The sequence below is a fragment of the Callionymus lyra genome, chromosome 18 (genome assembly GCF_982586985.1).
Source record: "Callionymus lyra chromosome 18, fCalLyr1.hap1.1, whole genome shotgun sequence".
NCBI classification, from domain to species: Eukaryota; Metazoa; Chordata; class Actinopteri; order Syngnathiformes; family Callionymidae; genus Callionymus; species Callionymus lyra.
Window position 1 is genome coordinate 1,488,830 of NC_141835.1, and position 18,817 is coordinate 1,507,646.

The 18,817-nt window shown below is 38.0% G+C and overlaps 1 protein-coding gene across 3 annotated transcripts in view; it reads left to right on the top strand.

The window, feature by feature from the left end:
- The first annotated feature begins 352 nt into the window (after window positions 1–352).
- The window catches only part of msrab (methionine sulfoxide reductase Ab), a 50,946-nt gene continuing 32,481 nt past the window's right edge, over window positions 353–18,817 (top strand). For 2 of the 3 annotated variants that reach the window (XM_087780617.1, XM_087780618.1), the window contains exons 1-4: window positions 353–493; window positions 6,232–6,300; window positions 8,335–8,454; window positions 12,220–12,324. In XM_087780617.1, coding sequence (XP_087636743.1) covers window positions 403–493; window positions 6,232–6,300; window positions 8,335–8,454; window positions 12,220–12,324 — 385 coding nt within the window. In that variant the 5' untranslated portion in view covers window positions 353–402. The remainder of the gene's footprint in view (window positions 494–6,231; window positions 6,301–8,334; window positions 8,455–12,219; window positions 12,325–18,817) is intronic. The other variant, XM_087780619.1, reaches the window with a different exon arrangement.

Here is an 18,817-nt window from a genome sequence, read left to right on the forward strand (position 1 = left end):
ATTTTTATACAGTTTAACTTTTTAATTCCAATTATTTAAAGATACATTTTTCAGAAGCACATGATCGCGTCACATGATCGTCTGAGCTGCACATGATTGGCTGAGAGTTGGATCAGTAGTTCTGTTGGTTCATCTCAGTCTTGAAGAAAAAAAACTGTTGAAAATGTACTTTTTACTTGAATTAAAATAGCAAAGTGTTAATAAAATACATTAATACTCTAGTGATTCAAAGTCATGTCAACCTGGACTCGTGATTATGCAGCCCGTGACGTCACGCCCACGCCGCGTGAATATTCATGACGCCTGCAGTACCGCGGACGACAGAGGGGGCGCTGTGGAGGCGAACCCGGAAGTGTGTGTCGGAGACTCGAGAGTAAAGTTTGTCAAGAGTGAGAGAAAAACATGTCGAAGAAAGAAGAGAAGAAAGAAGAGAAGAGAGAAGAGAAGAGAGAGAAGCGTCTGCGAGGGAGGGAGGACAAGATGGCGGTGTCAGGTGAACACGTCACGTGTCTGATGATGACGTAAACAAGCGTTTACTAGTTTAGTGTGACGTCATCGTTCGACTCGGACTTTTCTTCAACATTTTATAATTAATTTAGATTTTAAAAGAGTTTATGTTGTAGTTTTTAAATGACGTCACATGACGATCTTATGTTTATTTATTAATCCTATAGTTTAGTTTAATAATAGTTTAACATTTAAAGAATATATTCAGGTGTTTTAGTTCCTACGGTTCCTTCAAAATAAAATAAAGCCTTAATTTACTTAAATGTATTTCATCACATTTTGAAAAGTATAAATGATTATAAATAAATATAGTAATAGTGTAGTAACAAGTATATATGTGTAGTATTGTGTGTTAAAGTGTGTGTTGTTGTGTGTTTGTTGAATTTGAAATACTGACATTAGAAAATGATCTTAAGCTCCGCCCACTGAAAACACTTTGTTGTTCTGGAAATGAAATCTTGTTGACCATAACCACACCCACTCTGCTGTGATTGGTCAAGCATGAAGGTGTGTCACCGCGCGTCATCAGTGGTCTCCACCTCCAAGGGACTCGTTGTATAAACAAAGTGTGATTACAGCTGGAGGAGGAGTGAAGCCATTATTACATCATCATGGACTCTCGTAACCTCTCGTTCGCCCAGATTTCAGAGCAACTTTATAAAGTAATAATTAAAACATGGTCATGATGAGGAACTTCAAAATAAAATACCTTCAGACATTACTAATGGATTCCAGATGAAGTGAATTATTCTCTCTTTCTTCGCGGCCCGATATCAAAGGCCTCGCGGGCCGGCACAGGCCCCCGGCCCGGCGGTTGAGGACCCGTGTTCTATTGGCATGCGTCCGTGACTAGTGCATCATGGGAGCAGGTCGTGTGAGGCGGCGTCCAGAGATCCATCTGGTCTTCACGCGCATGAAGGCTCCAGACGCCGCGTGAAGTCTGTCCTGCTGCACCTGCTCAGGTGCTCGTCCTGGTCCAGCTCGTCTTGAGGTGTCGGCGTGACCTTGACCAGCAGGTCTACGAGCAGATTGTTGGTCGCGGAGCCGGACTCGCTGCCAACATGCCGTCCAAACAGGAGGGGGGTCAGAGGACCATCTCTGGACCCTTAGATCCGTCGTCCACCTGAAGGAATACATGGACCTCCTTCTTCATGAACCCTCAGTTTTCATGAACATATTCAAAGAACTTTCACTGAATCCCATGAGAAACAAACACTAAAAACATCATTTAAAAATCATTTCTACAGTAAAACTTAAAACAACAGTTTCATCGACAGAAACTTTCGTCAAGTTTTCGATGACGAAGAAAAAAAAAAGCTAGAAATCAGAAACTCTTGGTCACGTTCTTAGGTTAACATATTATCTGAAGATATAAGAAACAATTTGAACAGAAACCTGGAGCAGAACCAGACTCAGAGGACGATCTCCTGCTGTGAGGGAGGAAGAGAAGAAGGAGAAGAAGGAGAAGAAGAAGAAGACTTTGACTTTTAAAAATGCTTTATTACAATAGGTTCTTTACAATGTTTTCATTTAAAGTAACATATGCGAAGAAGAAGAAAAGAGAAGATAAAACTAAAGCGACTTTATTTTGTTCTTAAGTGTTTTCATTATTTACGTCAACGTCAGGAAACATTCGACTCCAGGTTTTTCTTCCACTGATTTGAATCTTTGAACCAAACCAATGTTTTTTATTATGGTCTCAATAACTATTACTAACTATCTAACTAACTAACTATCTAACTAACTAACTAACTAACTAACTAACTAACTAACTAACTAACTAACTAACTAACTAACTAACTAACTAACTAACTAACTTACTTACTTACTTACTTACTTACTTACTTACTTACTTACTTACTTACTTACTTACTTACTTACTTACTTACTTACTTACTTACTTAATAACTATTACTAACTAACTAACTAACTTACTTACTTACTTACCTTCTTACTTACTTACTTACTTACTTACTTACTTACTTACTTACTTAATAACTTACTTACTTACTTACTTAATAACTTACTTACTTAATAACTATTACTAACTAACTAACTAACTAACTAACTAACTAACTAACTAACTAACTTACTTACTTACTTACTTAATAACTTACTTACTTAATAACTATTACTAACTAACTAACTAACTTACTTACTTACTTACTTACTTAATAACTTACTTACTTACTTACTTAATAACTATTACTAACTAACTAACTCATCTCACAGTCGAGACCATTTGAAAACAACGAGGCGGACATTTTGTTGTAAGAGAAACATTTATAACGACAAACGTGGATTTTTCAGAAGCATCTTCTCATAATTGAAGTTCCTTCTACGGTTTCTCTTCCTCGACTCACACTTTCTGCTCGTGGACCTGGTTCCGGCCCGGTCTCTTCACCCACTGGTTCTGTCCGTCCAGCAGAGGCATGTTGGCATCATCTCTGACGACGTGAGAAGAAGAGACGAGGGAAGAGAAATAATGGATTTGTTTGGAAACAAACGGAGCCTGAACTCCACCTTTCCCGGGTCCAGCTCCAGCATCAGGTCCACGTAACCGGGCCTGCAGGTCGACGCACGGACTTTAAATCTACGGCCGAGATGAACGGAACACGACGAGGAACATCAGAGAGTCTGGGACCAAACAATGAATCGAGCCTGTTTTAATCATCAGCTCTGGTCGTGTGTCGGTTCTGACCCGGTAGCTACGGAGCTACATGCTAGCGACGGTACTTGTGCAGCAGGTTCTGCTCGACTAGACGAAGAGAATCTTCTCCTTCTCAGACGTCCTCTTCACTCCAGTCGGTTCTTGAGCGGCGCCGGCGCTGGTTCTAGCACATGCGAGCCGGGCTGGCGGGGGAACCTGGACCTCAAAGAAGGTTTCACTGAAACAGGATTTATTTCTATTTTATCACTAGTAATGGTTTAACACTGGTGATGGTTATGAACACTAGCGATGGTTATGAACACTAGTGATGGTTATGAACATTAGTGATGGTTATGAACATTAGTGATGGTTATGAACACTAGTGATGGTTATGAACACTAGTGATGGTTATGAACATTAGTGATGGTTATGAACATTAGTGATGGTTATGAACACTAGTGATGGTTATGAACACTAGTGATGGTTATGAACATTAGTGATGGTTATGAACATTAGTGATGGTTATGAACACTAGTGATGGTTATGAACATTAGTGATGGTTATGAACATTAGTGATGGTTATGAACACTAGCGATGGTTATGAACACTAGTGATGGTTATGAACACTAGTGATGGTTATGAACATTAGTGATGGTTATGAACACTAGTGATGGTTATGAACATTAGAGATGGTTATGAACACTAGTGATAGTTATGAACATTAGTGATGGTTATGAACATTAGTGATGGTAATGAACACTAGTGATGGTTATGAACATTAGTGATGGTTATGAACACTAGTGATGGTTATGAACACTAGTGATGGTTATGAACACTAGTAATGGTTTAACACTAGTGATGGTTATGAACACTAGCGATGGTTATGAACACTGGTGATGGTTTTGAACACTAGCGATGGTTATGAACACTAGTAATGGTTTAACACTAGTGATGGTTATGAACACTAGCGATGGTTATGAACACTAGCGATGGTTATGAACACTAGTGATGGTTATGAACACTAGTGATGGTTATGAACACTAGTAATGGTTTAACACTAGTGATGGTTATGAACACTAGTGATGGTTATGAACACTAGTGATGGTTATGAACACTAGTAATGGTTTAACACTAGTGATGGTTATGAACACTAGCGATGGTTATGAACACTGGTGATGGTTTTGAACACTAGCGATGGTTATGAACACTAGTAATGGTTTAACACTAGTGATGGTTATGAACACTAGCGATGGTTTTGAACACTAGCGATGGTTATGAACACTAGTAATGGTTTAACACTAGTGATGGTTATGAACACTAGCGATGGTTATGAACACTAGCGATGGTTATGAACACTAGTGATGGTTATGAACACTAGTGATGGTTATGAACACTAGCGATGGTTATGAACACTAGTGATGGTTATGAACACTAGTGATGGTTATGAACACTGGTGATGGTTATGAACATTAGTGATGGTTATGAACACTAGTGATGGTTATGAACATTAGTGATGGTTATGAACATTAGTGATGGTTATGAACACTGGTGATGGTTATGAACATTAGTGATGGTTATGAACACTGGTGATGGTTATGAACACTAGCGATGGTTATGAACATTAGTGATGGTTATGAACAAGAATAATAAATGTCATGTTGCAATAATATAACTTCTCAAACTGATACAGCAGGTTAACTGTAAATGTGTTGATGATAAAATAACTAGTGACACCAAGTCTGTGAAGAAACAGTTGATTTGATAAGAAAAATATTATCTTCTCTATATAAAGATCCACATGTTTGTTCAAGTCAAGACACGTTGATCCTTCAGAAGCTGCTTCAATAATCTTGTCCTGATCCTCAAGGTTTAGCTTCACTAACCTGCTTCACTTTCACTCGTTAACCAACTGGTTGAATGACGAGACTCAGAACCAGTTGTTTATCGTGTCTGAAGGTCCGTCTCATGGTCGTAGTTTTGAACTTGATTCACAGATAATGTTGTTTTTTTAAAGACTGTTATTATAACATAATAACTTTATTTTTGGATTCATTTTGCGCCGATGATGGGATGAACATCTGATCACTTCCACCTTTTCTCATGTCGACCAGTGTTTTTTATATTAATCTGCTCTTTTTGGAGACAAACATGTTTGTTCATTTTAATGTAGCGACTGGAGATCAGTTTTCGTTTTCATCTTCGCCCAAAAAGACTCAAAACAACATCTAAACTCATTCAAACGTCTCGACTGTAACTTGGATTGAAGTCTTTCAGAAAAAACACTTCACTCCTTCAGTAATCTCGCCCTGCTTTGTTTATACAACGAGTCCCTTGGTGGTGGTTTTCAGTGGGCGGGGCTTGAGCAAGTTTTCTAATGTAAAATTTCGCTTGATCTCAAGGTTCTCCTTAAAAGGCAGTTAAGAAAACTTCTGGGAAACCCTCGTATCTTAGATCCTTCTTAAGAGCCTGCTTAAGAGCTTTCTTAAGAGCCTGCTTAAGAGCCTTCACAAGAGCCTGTTTAAGAGCCTACTTAAGAGCCTGTTTAAGAGCCTTCTTAAGAGCCTGCTTAAGAGCCTACTTAAGAGCCTGTTTAAGAGCCTACTTAAGAGCCTGTTTAAGAGCCTTCTTAAGAGCCTGCTTAAGAGCCTTCATAAGAGCCTGTTTAAGAGCCTTCTTAAGAGCCTGTTTAAGAGCCTTCTTAAGAGCCTGTTTAAGAGCCTTCTTAAGAGCCTGCTTAAGAGCCTTCATAAGAGCCTGTTTAAGAGCCTTCTTAAGAGCCTGCTTAAGAGCCTTCATAAGAGCCTGTTTAAGAGCCTTCTTAAGAGCCTGCTTAAGAGCCTTCATAAGAGCCTGTTTAAGAGCCTTCTTAAGAGCCTGTTTAAGAGCCTTCTTAAGAGCTTGTTTAAGAGCCTTCTTAATAGCCTTCTTAATAGCCTGCTTTATTGGCAGGAGTCACAAGAAGAAATACAAAATATGTTTTCATAAATATACACAGTTTTCATAAATAAAGACGAAGTATTTTTAAACACAGTTCTTCAGGATCAGTTTCTGATCAATGATTGTATCGTCTGCAGGTCAACATGCTGCGACGGGGAACACGACCGTGGAACCTTTCCCTGCTGACACGGAGACCATCATGTTCGGTGAGACCAGGTCAGCGTCTCTAGACCATCATGTTCGGTGAGACCAGGTCACGACTCTAGACCGTCATGTTCGGTGAGACCAGGTCACGACTCTAGACCATCATGTTCGGTGAGACCAGGTCAGCGTCTCTAGACCGTCATGTTCGGTGAGACCAGGTCACGACTCTAGACCATCATGTTCGGTGAGACCAGGTCACGACTCTAGACCATCATGTTCGGTGAGACCAGGTCACGACTCTAGACCATCATGTTCGGTGAGACCAGGTCAGCGTCTCTAGACCATCATGTTCGATGAGACCAGGTCAGCGTCTCTAGACCATCATGTTCGGTGAGACCAGGTCAGCATCTCTAGACCGTCATGTTCGGTGAGACCAGGTCAGCGTCTCTAGACCGTCATGTTCGGTGAGACCAGGTCAGCGTCTCTAGACCGTCATGTTCGGTGAGACCAGGTCACGACTCTAGACCATCATGTTCGGTGAGACCAGGTCAGCGTCTCTAGACCATCATGTTCGATGAGACCAGGTCAGCGTCTCTAGACCATCATGTTCGGTGAGACCAGGTCAGCGTCTCTAGACCGTCATGTTCGGTGAGACCAGGTCAGCGTCTCTAGACCGTCATGTTCGGTGAGACCAGGTCACGACTCTAGACCATCATGTTCGGTAAGACCAGGTCAGGATCTCTAGACCGTCATGTTCGGTGAGACCAGGTCAGCGTCTCTAGACCATCATGTTCGGTGAGACCAGGTCAGCGTCTCTAGACCGTCATGTTCGGTGAGACCAGGTCAGCGTCTCTAGACCGTCATGTTCGGTGAGACCAGGTCAGCGTCTCTAGACCGTCATGTTCGGTAAGACCAGGTCAGGATCTCTAGACCGTCATGTTCGGTGAGACCAGGTCAGCGTCTCTAGACCATCATGTTCGGTGAGACCAGGTCACGACTCTAGACCATCATGTTCGGTGAGACCAGGTCACGACTCTAGACCATCATGTTCGGTGAGACCAGGTCAGCGTCTCTAGACCATCATGTTCGGTGAGACCAGGTCACGACTCTAGACCATCATGTTCGGTGAGACCAGGTCACGACTCTAGACCATCATGTTCGGTGAGACCAGGTCAGCGTCTCTAGACCATCATGTTCGGTGAGACCAGGTCACGACTCTAGACCATCATGTTCGGTGAGACCAGGTCAGCATCTCTAGACCGTCATGTTCGGTGAGACCAGGTCAGCGTCTCTAGACCGTCATGTTCGGTGAGACCAGGTCAGCGTCTCTAGACCGTCATGTTCGGTGAGACCAGGTCACGACTCTAGACCATCATGTTCGGTGAGACCAGGTCAGCGTCTCTAGACCATCATGTTCGATGAGACCAGGTCAGCGTCTCTAGACCATCATGTTCGGTGAGACCAGGTCAGCGTCTCTAGACCGTCATGTTCGGTGAGACCAGGTCAGCGTCTCTAGACCGTCATGTTCGGTGAGACCAGGTCAGCGTCTCTAGACCGTCATGTTCGGTAAGACCAGGTCAGGATCTCTAGACCGTCATGTTCGGTGAGACCAGGTCAGCGTCTCTAGACCATCATGTTCGGTGAGACCAGGTCAGCGTCTCTAGACCGTCATGTTCGGTGAGACCAGGTCAGCGTCTCTAGACCGTCATGTTCGGTGAGACCAGGTCAGGATCTCTAGACCGTCATGTTCGGTGAGACCAGGTCAGCGTCTCTAGACCGTCATGTTCGATGAGACCAGGTCAGCGTCTCTAGACCATCATGTTCGGTGAGACCAGGTCAGCGTCTCTAGACCGTCATGTTCGATGAGACCAGGTCAGCGTCTCTAGACCATCATGTTCGGTGAGACCAGGTCAGCGTCTCTAGACCGTCATGTTCGGTGAGACCAGGTCAGGATCTCTAGACCATCATGTTCAGTGAGACCAGGTCAGCGTCTCTAGACCAGGTCAGGATCTCTAGACCGTCATGTTCAGTGAGACCAGGTCAGCGTCTCTAGACCAGGTCAGGATCTCTAGACCGTCTCTCTCTCTGGTCTGCAGGTATGGGGTGCTTCTGGGGAGCAGAAAGACTCTTCTGGAGACTCTCGGGCGTCTTTTCCACTCAGGTGGGCTACGCTGGAGGAGAAACACCCAACCCTGACTACCATGAGGTCTGCTCAGGTGAGTCTCATCCTCTCACTTCTCTCACTCATCACCCTCTCCTCCTCTCCTCCACTCCTACTCTCCTCCTCTCCTCCTCTCCTCCACTCCTACTCTCATCTCCTCATCCTCTCTTCCTCTCACTCATCATCCTCTCCTTCTCTCGTCCTCTTCTCCTCTCTTTCTCTCACTCATCATCCTCTCCTCCTCTCACCCATCATCCTTTCATCCTCTCTTCCTCTCACCCATCATCCTCTTCTCCTCTCTTTCTCTCACTCATCATCCTCTCCTCCTCTCACCCATCATCCTTTCATCCTCTCTTCCTCTCACCCATCATCCTCTTCTCCTCTCTTTCTCTCACTCATCATCCTCTCCTTCTCTCGTCCTCTTCTCCTCTCTTCCTCTCACTCATCATCCTCTCACTCATCATCCTCTCCTTCTCTCGTCCTCTTCTCCTCTCTTCCTCTCACTCATCATCCTCTCACTCATCATCCTCTCCTTCTCTCGTCCTCTTCTCCTCTCTTTCTCTCACTCATCATCCTCTCCTCCTCTCACCCATCATCCTTTCATCCTCTCTTCCTCTCACCCATCATCCTCTTCTCCTCTCTTTCTCTCACTCATCATCCTCTCCTTCTCTCGTCCTCTTCTCCTCTCTTCCTCTCACTCATCATCCTCTCACTCATCATCCTCTCACTCATCATCCTCTCCTTCTCTCGTCCTCTTCTCCTCTCTTCCTCTCACTCATCATCCTCTCACTCATCATCCTCTCCTTCTCTCGTCCTCTTCTCCTCTCTTTCTCTCACTCATCATCCTCTCCTCCTCTCACCCATCATCCTTTCATCCTCTCTTCCTCTCACCCATCATCCTCTCATCCTCTCCTCCTCTCACTCATCATCCTCTCACTCATCATCCTCTCCTTCTCTCGTCCTCTTCTCCTCTCTTTCTCTCACTCATCATCCTCTCCTTCTCTCGTCCTCTTCTCCTCTCTTCCTCTCACTCATCATCCTCTCATCCTCTCCTCCTCTCACCCATCATCCTTTCATCCTCTCTTCCTCTCCCTCATCTTCCTCTCTTCGTCTCCTCCTCTCACTCATCCTCCTCTCCTCCTCCTCCTCCTCCCTTCATCTGCATCAACTTCTGGGGATGCTCCAGATGCTCCCCCTCCTCCTCCTCACCCACCCATGACCTACTTGTAAGGATTGGGTCGTACTGCGGCGTTTCTACTGAACTCTACTGAGTCCTTCCATCAAAGTCCACACAAATAAATCCACCAGACGTCAGAGTTTGAACAATTAGACTTTTTCCTTCTTTAAATCTTCCTTCTGTTCTTCACGCACGGATTTGATGTTTTATTTAAATGTTGCTCGTTCTTCACACGAGGCTTCATCAGACGTGAGTCAGAGAAGAGGTTCAGGTCCATCAGGTCTGCAGAGGAGAAGGTTTGAATGTGAGGAACACAGCGTTGAAGGAGTCGCTCCAGTGACCGAGAACCAGGTCGACGCTCGACGGACGTCAGGGAGGAACGGCAGGAAAATACTGCAAATATTTGCTCGTCTTTCAAATGTTTCTCTCGTTCCAGGGTTTTATTTTGTACATGAAAGGAGTGACGACGACTAACAAACACAATCAAACACAAACCCGAGTCACAAATACAATAAAATACGATCAAAACAATAGAATAGAATAATATTTCACTCACTATATTGTTTGTTTATTTGAAATGTATCAGGTTGAAAGTTGAAGGTAAAATAACGTAAATAACTTCAGGACTGTATTTGTTTATGTGTTTATTTTTGGTTGAAAACAAACTAACTACGAGTTAATATAGATTAATATAGATTAACTTTAACAACTTCATCGACTCACACACTCACAGAAAACCAGTAAAAACATCATCATGGTGAAGAGAAAAGACAATTAAGAGAAAACCAATATATTGATTCAAAGGTGAAAGAAAAGCATGACATTTGTGTTGAACTTTGACCCCTGAAGGTCAACAACAGGTGTTTTTATCTTTTTATATGAACGAGAGAGAAAAATAGGTTTTTCTTCTGTTCGAGCTTCTCTTGTGTCAAATATCATCGTGAACATGTTTTTGTTTAAGTTATTTCTCATCAGTTTGATAATGATTGATTCAGACTTGATTGATGGATCGATTAGTTAGTTAGTTAGTTAGTTAGTTAGTTAGTTAGTTAGTTGGATTCATGTGATGATTATTTTGCTATGAGTCTGTGAAGAGTTAATCATGTCAGATTCATAAGTTTGTCATCATTTTCTCTTTATATGTGTCATGTGATCATTTATTTGTGTCATGTGATCATTTATGTGTGTCATGTGATCATTAATTTGTGTCATGTGATCATTAATGTGTGTCATGTGATCATTTATGTGTGTCATGTGATCATTAATGTGTGTCATGTGATCATTAATTTGTGTCATGTGATCATTTATGTGTGTCATGTGATCATGTATGTGTGTCATGTGATCATTTATGTGTGTCATGTGATCATTTATGTGTGTCATGTGATCATGTATGTGTGTCATGTGATCATTTATGTGTGTCATGTGATCATGTATGTGTGTCTTACGATCATTTATGTGTGTCTTGCGATCATGTATGTGTCATGTGATCATTTATGTGTGTCATGTGATCATTTATGTGTGTCTTGCGATCATTTATGTGTGTCTTGCGATCATGTATGTGTCATGTGATCATTTATGTGTGTCATGTGATCATGTATGTGTCATGTGATCATTTATGTGTGTCATGTGATCATTTATGTGTGTCATGTGATCATGTATGTGTGTCATGTGGTCATTAATGTGTGTCATGTGATCATGTATGTGTGTCATGTGATCATTTATGTGTGTCATGTGATCATTTATGTGTGTCTTGCGATCATGTATGTGTCATGTGATAATTTATGTGTGTCATGTGATCATGTATGTGTGTCTTGCGATCATTTATGTGTGTCTTGCGATCATGTATGTGTCATGTGATCATTTATGTGTGTCATGTGATCATTTATGTGTGTCATGTGATCATTTATGTGTGTCTTGCGATCATGTATGTGTCATGTGATCATTTATGTGTGTCATGTGATCATGTATGTGTCATGTGATCATTTATGTGTGTCATGTGATCATGTATGTGTGTCTTGCGATCATGTATGTGTCATGTGATCATTTATGTGTGTCATGTGATCATGTATGTGTCATGTGATCATTTATGTGTGTCATGTGATCATTTATGTGTGTCATGTGATCATTTATGTGTGTCTTGCGATCATGTATGTGTCATGTGATCATTTATGTGTGTCATGTGATCATGTATGTGTCATGTGATCATTTATGTGTGTCATGTGATCATTTATGTGTGTCATGCGATCATGTATGTGTGTCATGTGATCATTTATGTGTGTCATGTGATCATGTATGTGTGTCATGTGATCATTTATGTGTGTCATGTGATCATGTATGTGTGTCATGTGATCATGTATGTGTGTCATGTGATCATTTATGTGTGTTGATTTGTTTATTGTTTATATGGAATAACTTCATATTTGGAAATATTTCGATATGTTTGTTCTTTTTCCTTCTTAAGTGAATTGTGTTAAAGTTCCAAACTGACCTTCATTGACCTCATGACCTTCACTCTGATCCACGATGAACATGAAGGAACAAAACTACAAGCATCTACTTGTTTTTCTCTCATTTCAATTCTTTACATTATTTGTTTATCTTTTTTCTTTTGAGGTGTTTAACGTGAACGTTGTGTGTCTGCAGGTCTGACTGGACACGCAGAGGTCGTCAGGGTCGTCTTCGCTCCTGCAGGCGTGAGTCTGGAGGATCTGCTGGAACGTTTCTGGGAGAATCATGACCCGACTCAAGGTACGAGCTTCAGGTCTGCAGAGGAACCAGAGCCAGGATTGACATGATCTTCACATCAAACACATGGTTTTTTGTCGTCTTTGATTTTCCTTCCATTCCTTTTCAAATGAAGTGTAAAAACAATATTCAATATATTAATGAATTTATTAATTAATTTAAAAATCCAAGTTAAAAATTCAACGTTTGATTATAGTTGAAAATTGTTTGATTATAGTTGAAAATTGTTTGATTATAGTTGAAAATTGTTGATTATAGTTGAAAATTGTTTGATTATAGTTGAAAATTGTTGATTATAGTTGAAAATTGTTGGATTATAGTTGAAAATTGTTGGATTATAGTTGAAAATTGTTGGATTATAGTTGAAAATTGTTTGATTATAGTTGAAAATTGTTTGATTATAGTTGAAAATTGTTTGATTATAGTTGAAAATTGTTGATTATAGTTGAAAATTGTTGGATTATAGTTGAAAATTGTTGGATTATAGTTGACAATTGTTTGATTATAGTTGAAAATTGTTTGATTATAGTTGAAAATTGTTTGATTATAGTTGAAAATTGTTTGATTATAGTTGAAAATTGTTGATTATAGTTGAAAATTGTTGGATTATAGTTGAAAATTGTTGGATTATAGTTGAAAATTGTTGGATTATAGTTGAAAATGGTTTGATTATAGTTGAAAATGGTTTGATTAAAGTTGAAAATTGTTTTATTATAGTTGAAAATTGTTTGATTATAGTTGAAAATTGTTTGATTATTGTTGAAAATTGTTTGATTATAGTTGAAAATTGTTTGATTATAGATAAAAATTGTTGGATTACAGTTGAAAATTGTTTGATTATAGTTAAAAATTGTTGGATTATAGTTAAAAATTGTTGGATTACAGTTGAAAATTGTTTGATTATAGTTAAAAATTGTTGGATTATAGTTGAAAATTGTTTGATTATAGTTAAAAATTGTTGGATTACAGTTGAAAATTGTTTGATTATAGTTAAAAATTGTTGGATTACAGTTGAAAATTGTTTGATTATAGTTAAAAATTGTTGGATTATAGTTGAAAATTGTTGGATTATAGTTGAAAATTGTTTGATTTCAGTTGAAAATTGTTTGATTATAGTTGAAAATTGTTTGATTTCAGTTGAAAATTGTTTGATTATAGTTGAAAATTGTTGGATTATAGTTGAAAATTGTTTGATTATAGTTGAAAATTGTTTGATTATAGTTGAAAATTGTTGGATTATAGTTGAAAATTGTTTGATTATAGTTGAAAATTGTTTGATTATAGTTGAAAATTGTTTGATTATAGTTGAAAATTGTTGGATTATAGTTGAAAATTGTTGGATTATAGTTGAAAATTGTTTGATTACAGTTAAAAATTGTTGGATTACAGTTGAAAATTGTTTGATTATAGTTGAAAATTGTTGGATTATAGTTGAAAATTGTTTGATTATAGTTGAAAATTGTTGGATTATAGTTGAAAATTGTTGGATTATAGTTGAAAATTGTTTGATTTCAGTTGAAAATTGTTTGATTATAGTTGAAAATTGTTTGATTTCAGTTGAAAATTGTTTGATTATAGTTGAAAATTGTTTGATTATAGTTGAAAATTGTTGATTATAGTTGAAAATTGTTGGATTATAGTTGAAAATTGTTTGATTATAGTTGAAAATGGTTTGATTATAGTTGAAAATTGTTTGATTAAAGTTGAAAATTGTTTGATTATAGTTGAAAATTGTTTGATTATAGTTGAAAATTGTTTGATTATAGTTGAAAATTGTTTGATTATAGTTGAAAATTGTTTGATTATAGTTGAAAATTGTTGGATTATAGTTGAAAATTGTTGGATTATAGTTGAAAATTGTTTGATTATAGTTGAAAATTGTTTGATTATAGTTGAAAATTGTTGATTATAGTTGAAAATTGTTTGATTATAGTTGAAAATTGTTGGATTATAGTTGAAAATTGTTTGATTATAGTTGAAATTTGTTTGATTATTGTTGAAAATTGTTGGATTATAGATAAAAATTGTTGGATTACAGTTGAAAATTGTTTGATTATAGTTAAAAATTGTTGGATTACAGTTGAAAATTGTTGGATTATAGTTGAAAATTGTTTGATTAAAGTTGAAAATTGTTTGATTAAAGTTGAAAATTGTTTGATTATAGTTGAAAATTGTTGGATTATAGTTGAAAATTGTTTGATTAAAGTTGAAAATTGTTTGATTATAGTTGAAAATTGTTGGATTACAGTTGAAAATTGTTTGATTATAGTTGAAAATTGTTGGATTACAGTTGAAAATTGTTTGATTATAGTTGAAAATTGTTTGATTAAAGTTGAAAATTGTTTGATTAAAGTTGAAAATTGTTTGATTATAGTTGAAAATTGTTTGATTATAGTTGAAAATTGTTGGATTATAGTTGAAAATTGTTTGATTATAGTTGAAAATTGTTGATTATAGTTGAAAATTGTTTGATTATAGTTGAAAATTGTTGATTATAGTTAAAAATTGTTGGATTACAGTTGAAAATTGTTTGATTATAGTTGAAAATTGTTGGATTACAGTTGAAAATTGTTTGATTATAGTTGAAAATTGTTTGATTAAAGTTGAAAATTGTTTGATTAAAGTTGAAAATTGTTTGATTATAGTTGAAAATTGTTTGATTATAGTTGAAAATTGTTGGATTATAGTTGAAAATTGTTTGATTATAGTTGAAAATTGTTGATTATAGTTGAAAATTGTTTGATTATAGTTGAAAATTGTTGATTATAGTTAAAAATTGTTGGATTACAGTTGAAAATGCAGTGGTTTAACCTCAGTAACTAGACTCACGGTGACGGAGTGGAAGCGACGCTTCAAGGCGTCAGAAGTCATTGAGGCCAGAAAGTGAAGTCATGCAGTTCCTTGGACTCGCCTCATGTTTTATTAATAACTCGACGTTACTGTGTTTGCACTCCAGCAGTTTTTTCAAACTTAAGAACATTTTCCTGCGAAAGGTTGGTTGTTTGAAACACGTGACTCAGGAAGTGTCGTCGCGTCACGTGCAGCACGATGTGACGCCACAGACGTGGCGTGACGTGATCACGCGTCACATGTCCAAGAGTCTGGACGAGGATCTAGAGGCGTTGGATTCGAGCACCTGCTCATGAACCTCCACACGCTCTGGTCTCCACATCTGTGCTCCTCTTGCTTCAGTTCAAAAGGGTTTAGTCCCGACGACGTGATGTCGGCTGCGTCGCCTCCACCAATCACAGCCTGGATAGCAACATTACCAGCCAATCACAAACTCCCAGCAGCCTTTGCTGCGTGCCCTCTTTCCAGATCCAGCAGCACAAGTCTCTGCGTCTACCCTGGGATGTTGCATAAACCCCCACAAAACAGTTAAAAATGCATTTGAGCAGGTTTTTATGTCGGCGTGAATCTGTGGAGCTCATGAGCTGCGAAGGAATCTAGTCGACGAGCAGATCAGTGAGAGCATGAAGGTTACTCTTGAACCTTTGAAGTATTAATGTAATGATCACTGAGAGCATGAAGGTTACTCTTGAACCTTTGAAGTATTGAAGTATTAATGTAATGATCACTGTGAGCATGAAGGTTACTCTTGAACCTTTGAAGTATTGAAGTATTAATGTAATGATCACTGAGAGCATGAAGGTTACTCTTGAACCTTTGAAGTATTGAAGTATTAAAGTAATAATCACTGAGAGCATGAAGGTTACTCTTGAACCTTTGAAGTATTGAAGTATTAAAGTAATGATCACTGAGAGCATGAAGGTTACTCTTGAACCTTTGAAGTATTGAAGTATTAATGTAATGATCACTGAGAGCATGAAGGTTACTCTTGAACCTTTGAAGTATTAATGTAATGATCACTGAGAGCATGAAGGTTACTCTTGAACCTTTGAAGTATTGAAGTATTAATGTAATGATCACTGAGAGCATGAAGGTTACTCTTGAACCTTTGAAGTATTGAAGTATTAATGTAATGATCACTGAGAGCATGAAGGTTACTCTTGAACCTTTGAAGTATTGAAGTATTAATGTAATGATCACTGAGAGCATGAAGGTTACTCTTGAACCTTTGAAGTATTGAAGTATTAAAGTAATGATCACTGAGAGCATGAAGGTTACTCTTGAACCGTTGAAGTATTGAAGTATTAATGTAATGATCACTGAGAGCATGAAGGTTACTCTTGAACCTTTGAAGTATTGAAGTATTAATGTAATGATCACTGAGAGCATGAAGGTTACTCTTGAACCTTTGAAGTATTGAAGTATTAAAGTAATGATCACGGGGAGCATGAAGGTTACTCTTGAACCGTTGAAGTATTGAAGTATTAATGTAATGATCACTGAGAGCATGAAGGTTACTCTTGAACCTTTGAAGTATTGAAGTATTAAAGTAATGATCACTGAGAGCATGAAGGTTACTCTTGAACCTTTGAAGTATTGAAGTATTAATGTAATGATCACTGTGAGCATGAAGGTTACTCTTGAACCTTTGAAGTATTAATGTAATGATCACTGAGAGCATGAAGGTTACTCTTGAACCTTTGAAGTATTGAAGTATTAAAGTAATGATCACTGAGAGCATGAAGGTTACTCTTGAACCTTTGAAGTATTGAAGTATTAAAGTAATGATCACTGAGAGCATGAAGGTTACTCTTGAACCTTTGAAGTATTGAAGTATTAATGTAATGATCACTGAGAGCATGAAGGTTACTCTTGAACCTTTGAAGTATTGAAGTATTAATGTAATGATCACTGAGAGCATGAAGGTTACTCTTGAACCTTTGAAGTATTGAAGTATTAATGTAATGATCACTGAGAGCATGAAGGTTACTCTTGAACCTTTGAAGTATTGAAGTATTAATGTAATGATCACTGTGAGCATGAAGGTTACTCTTGAACCTTTGAAGTATTGAAGTATTAATGTAATGATCACTGTGAGCATGAAGGTTACTCTTGAACCTTTGAAGTATTGAAGTATTAAAGTAATGATCACTGAGAGCATGAAGGTTACTCTTGAACCTTTGAAGTATTGAAGTATTAATGTAATGATCACTGAGAGCATGAAGGTTACTCTTGAACCTTTGAAGTATTGAAGTATTAATGTAATGATCACTGAGAGCATGAAGGTTACTCTTGAACCTTTGAAGTATTGAAGTATTAATGTAATGATCACTGTGAGCATGAAGGTTACTCTTGAACCTTTGAAGTATTGAAGTATTAATGTAATGATCACTGAGAGCATGAAGGTTACTCTTGAACCTTTGAAGTATTGAAGTATTAATGTAATGATCACTGAGAGCATGAAGGTTACTCTTGAACCTTTGAAGTATTGAAGTATTAATGTAATGATCACTGAGAGCATGAAGGTTACTCTTGAACCTTTGAAGTATTGAAGTATTAATGTAATGATCACTGTGAGCATGAAGGTTACTCTTGAACCTTTGAAGTATTGAAGTATTAATGTAATGATCACTGTGAGCATGAAGGTTACTCTTGAACCTTTGAAGTATTGAAGTATTAATGTAATGATCACTGTGAGCATGAAGGTTACTCTTGAACCTTTGAAGTATTGAAGTATTAATGTAATGATCACTGAGAGCATGAAGGTTACTCTTGAACCTTTGAAGTATTGAAGTATTAATGTAATGATCACTGTGAGCATGAAGGTTACTCTTGAACCTTTGAAGTATTGAAGTATTAATGTAATGATCACTGAGAGCATGAAGGTTACTCTTGAACCTTTGAAGTATTGAAGTATTAATGTAATGATCACTGAGAGCATGAAGGTTACTCTTGAACCTTTGAAGTATTGAAGTATTAATGTAATGATCACTGTGAGCATGAAGGTTACTCTTGAACCTTTGAAGTATTGAAGTATTAATGTAATGATCACTGTGAGCATGAAGGTTACTCTTGAACCTTTGAAGTATTGAAGTATTAAAGTAATGATCACTGAGAGCATGAAGGTTACTCTTGAACCTTTGAAGTATTGAAGTATTAATGTAATGATCACTGAGAGCATGAAGGTTACTCTTGAACCTTTGAAGTATTGAAGTATTAATGTAATGATCACTGAGAGCATGAAGGTTACTCTTTAACCTTTGAAGTATTGAAGTATTAATGTAATGATCACTGAGAGCATGAAGGTTACTCTTGAACCTTTGAAGTATTGAAGTATTAATGTAATGATCACTGAGAGCATGAAGGTTACTCTTGAACCTTTGAAGTATTGAAGTATTAATGTAATGATCACTGTGAGCATGAAGGTTACTCTTGAACCTTTGAAGTATTGAAGTATTAATGTAATGATCACTGAGAGCATGAAGGTTACTCTTGAACCTTTGAAGTATTGAAGTATTAAAGTAATGATCACTGAGAGCATGAAGGTTACTCTTGAACCGTTGAAGTATTGAAGTATTAATGTAATGATCACTGAGAGCATGAAGGTTACTCTTGAACCTTTGAAGTATTGAAGTATTAATGTAAT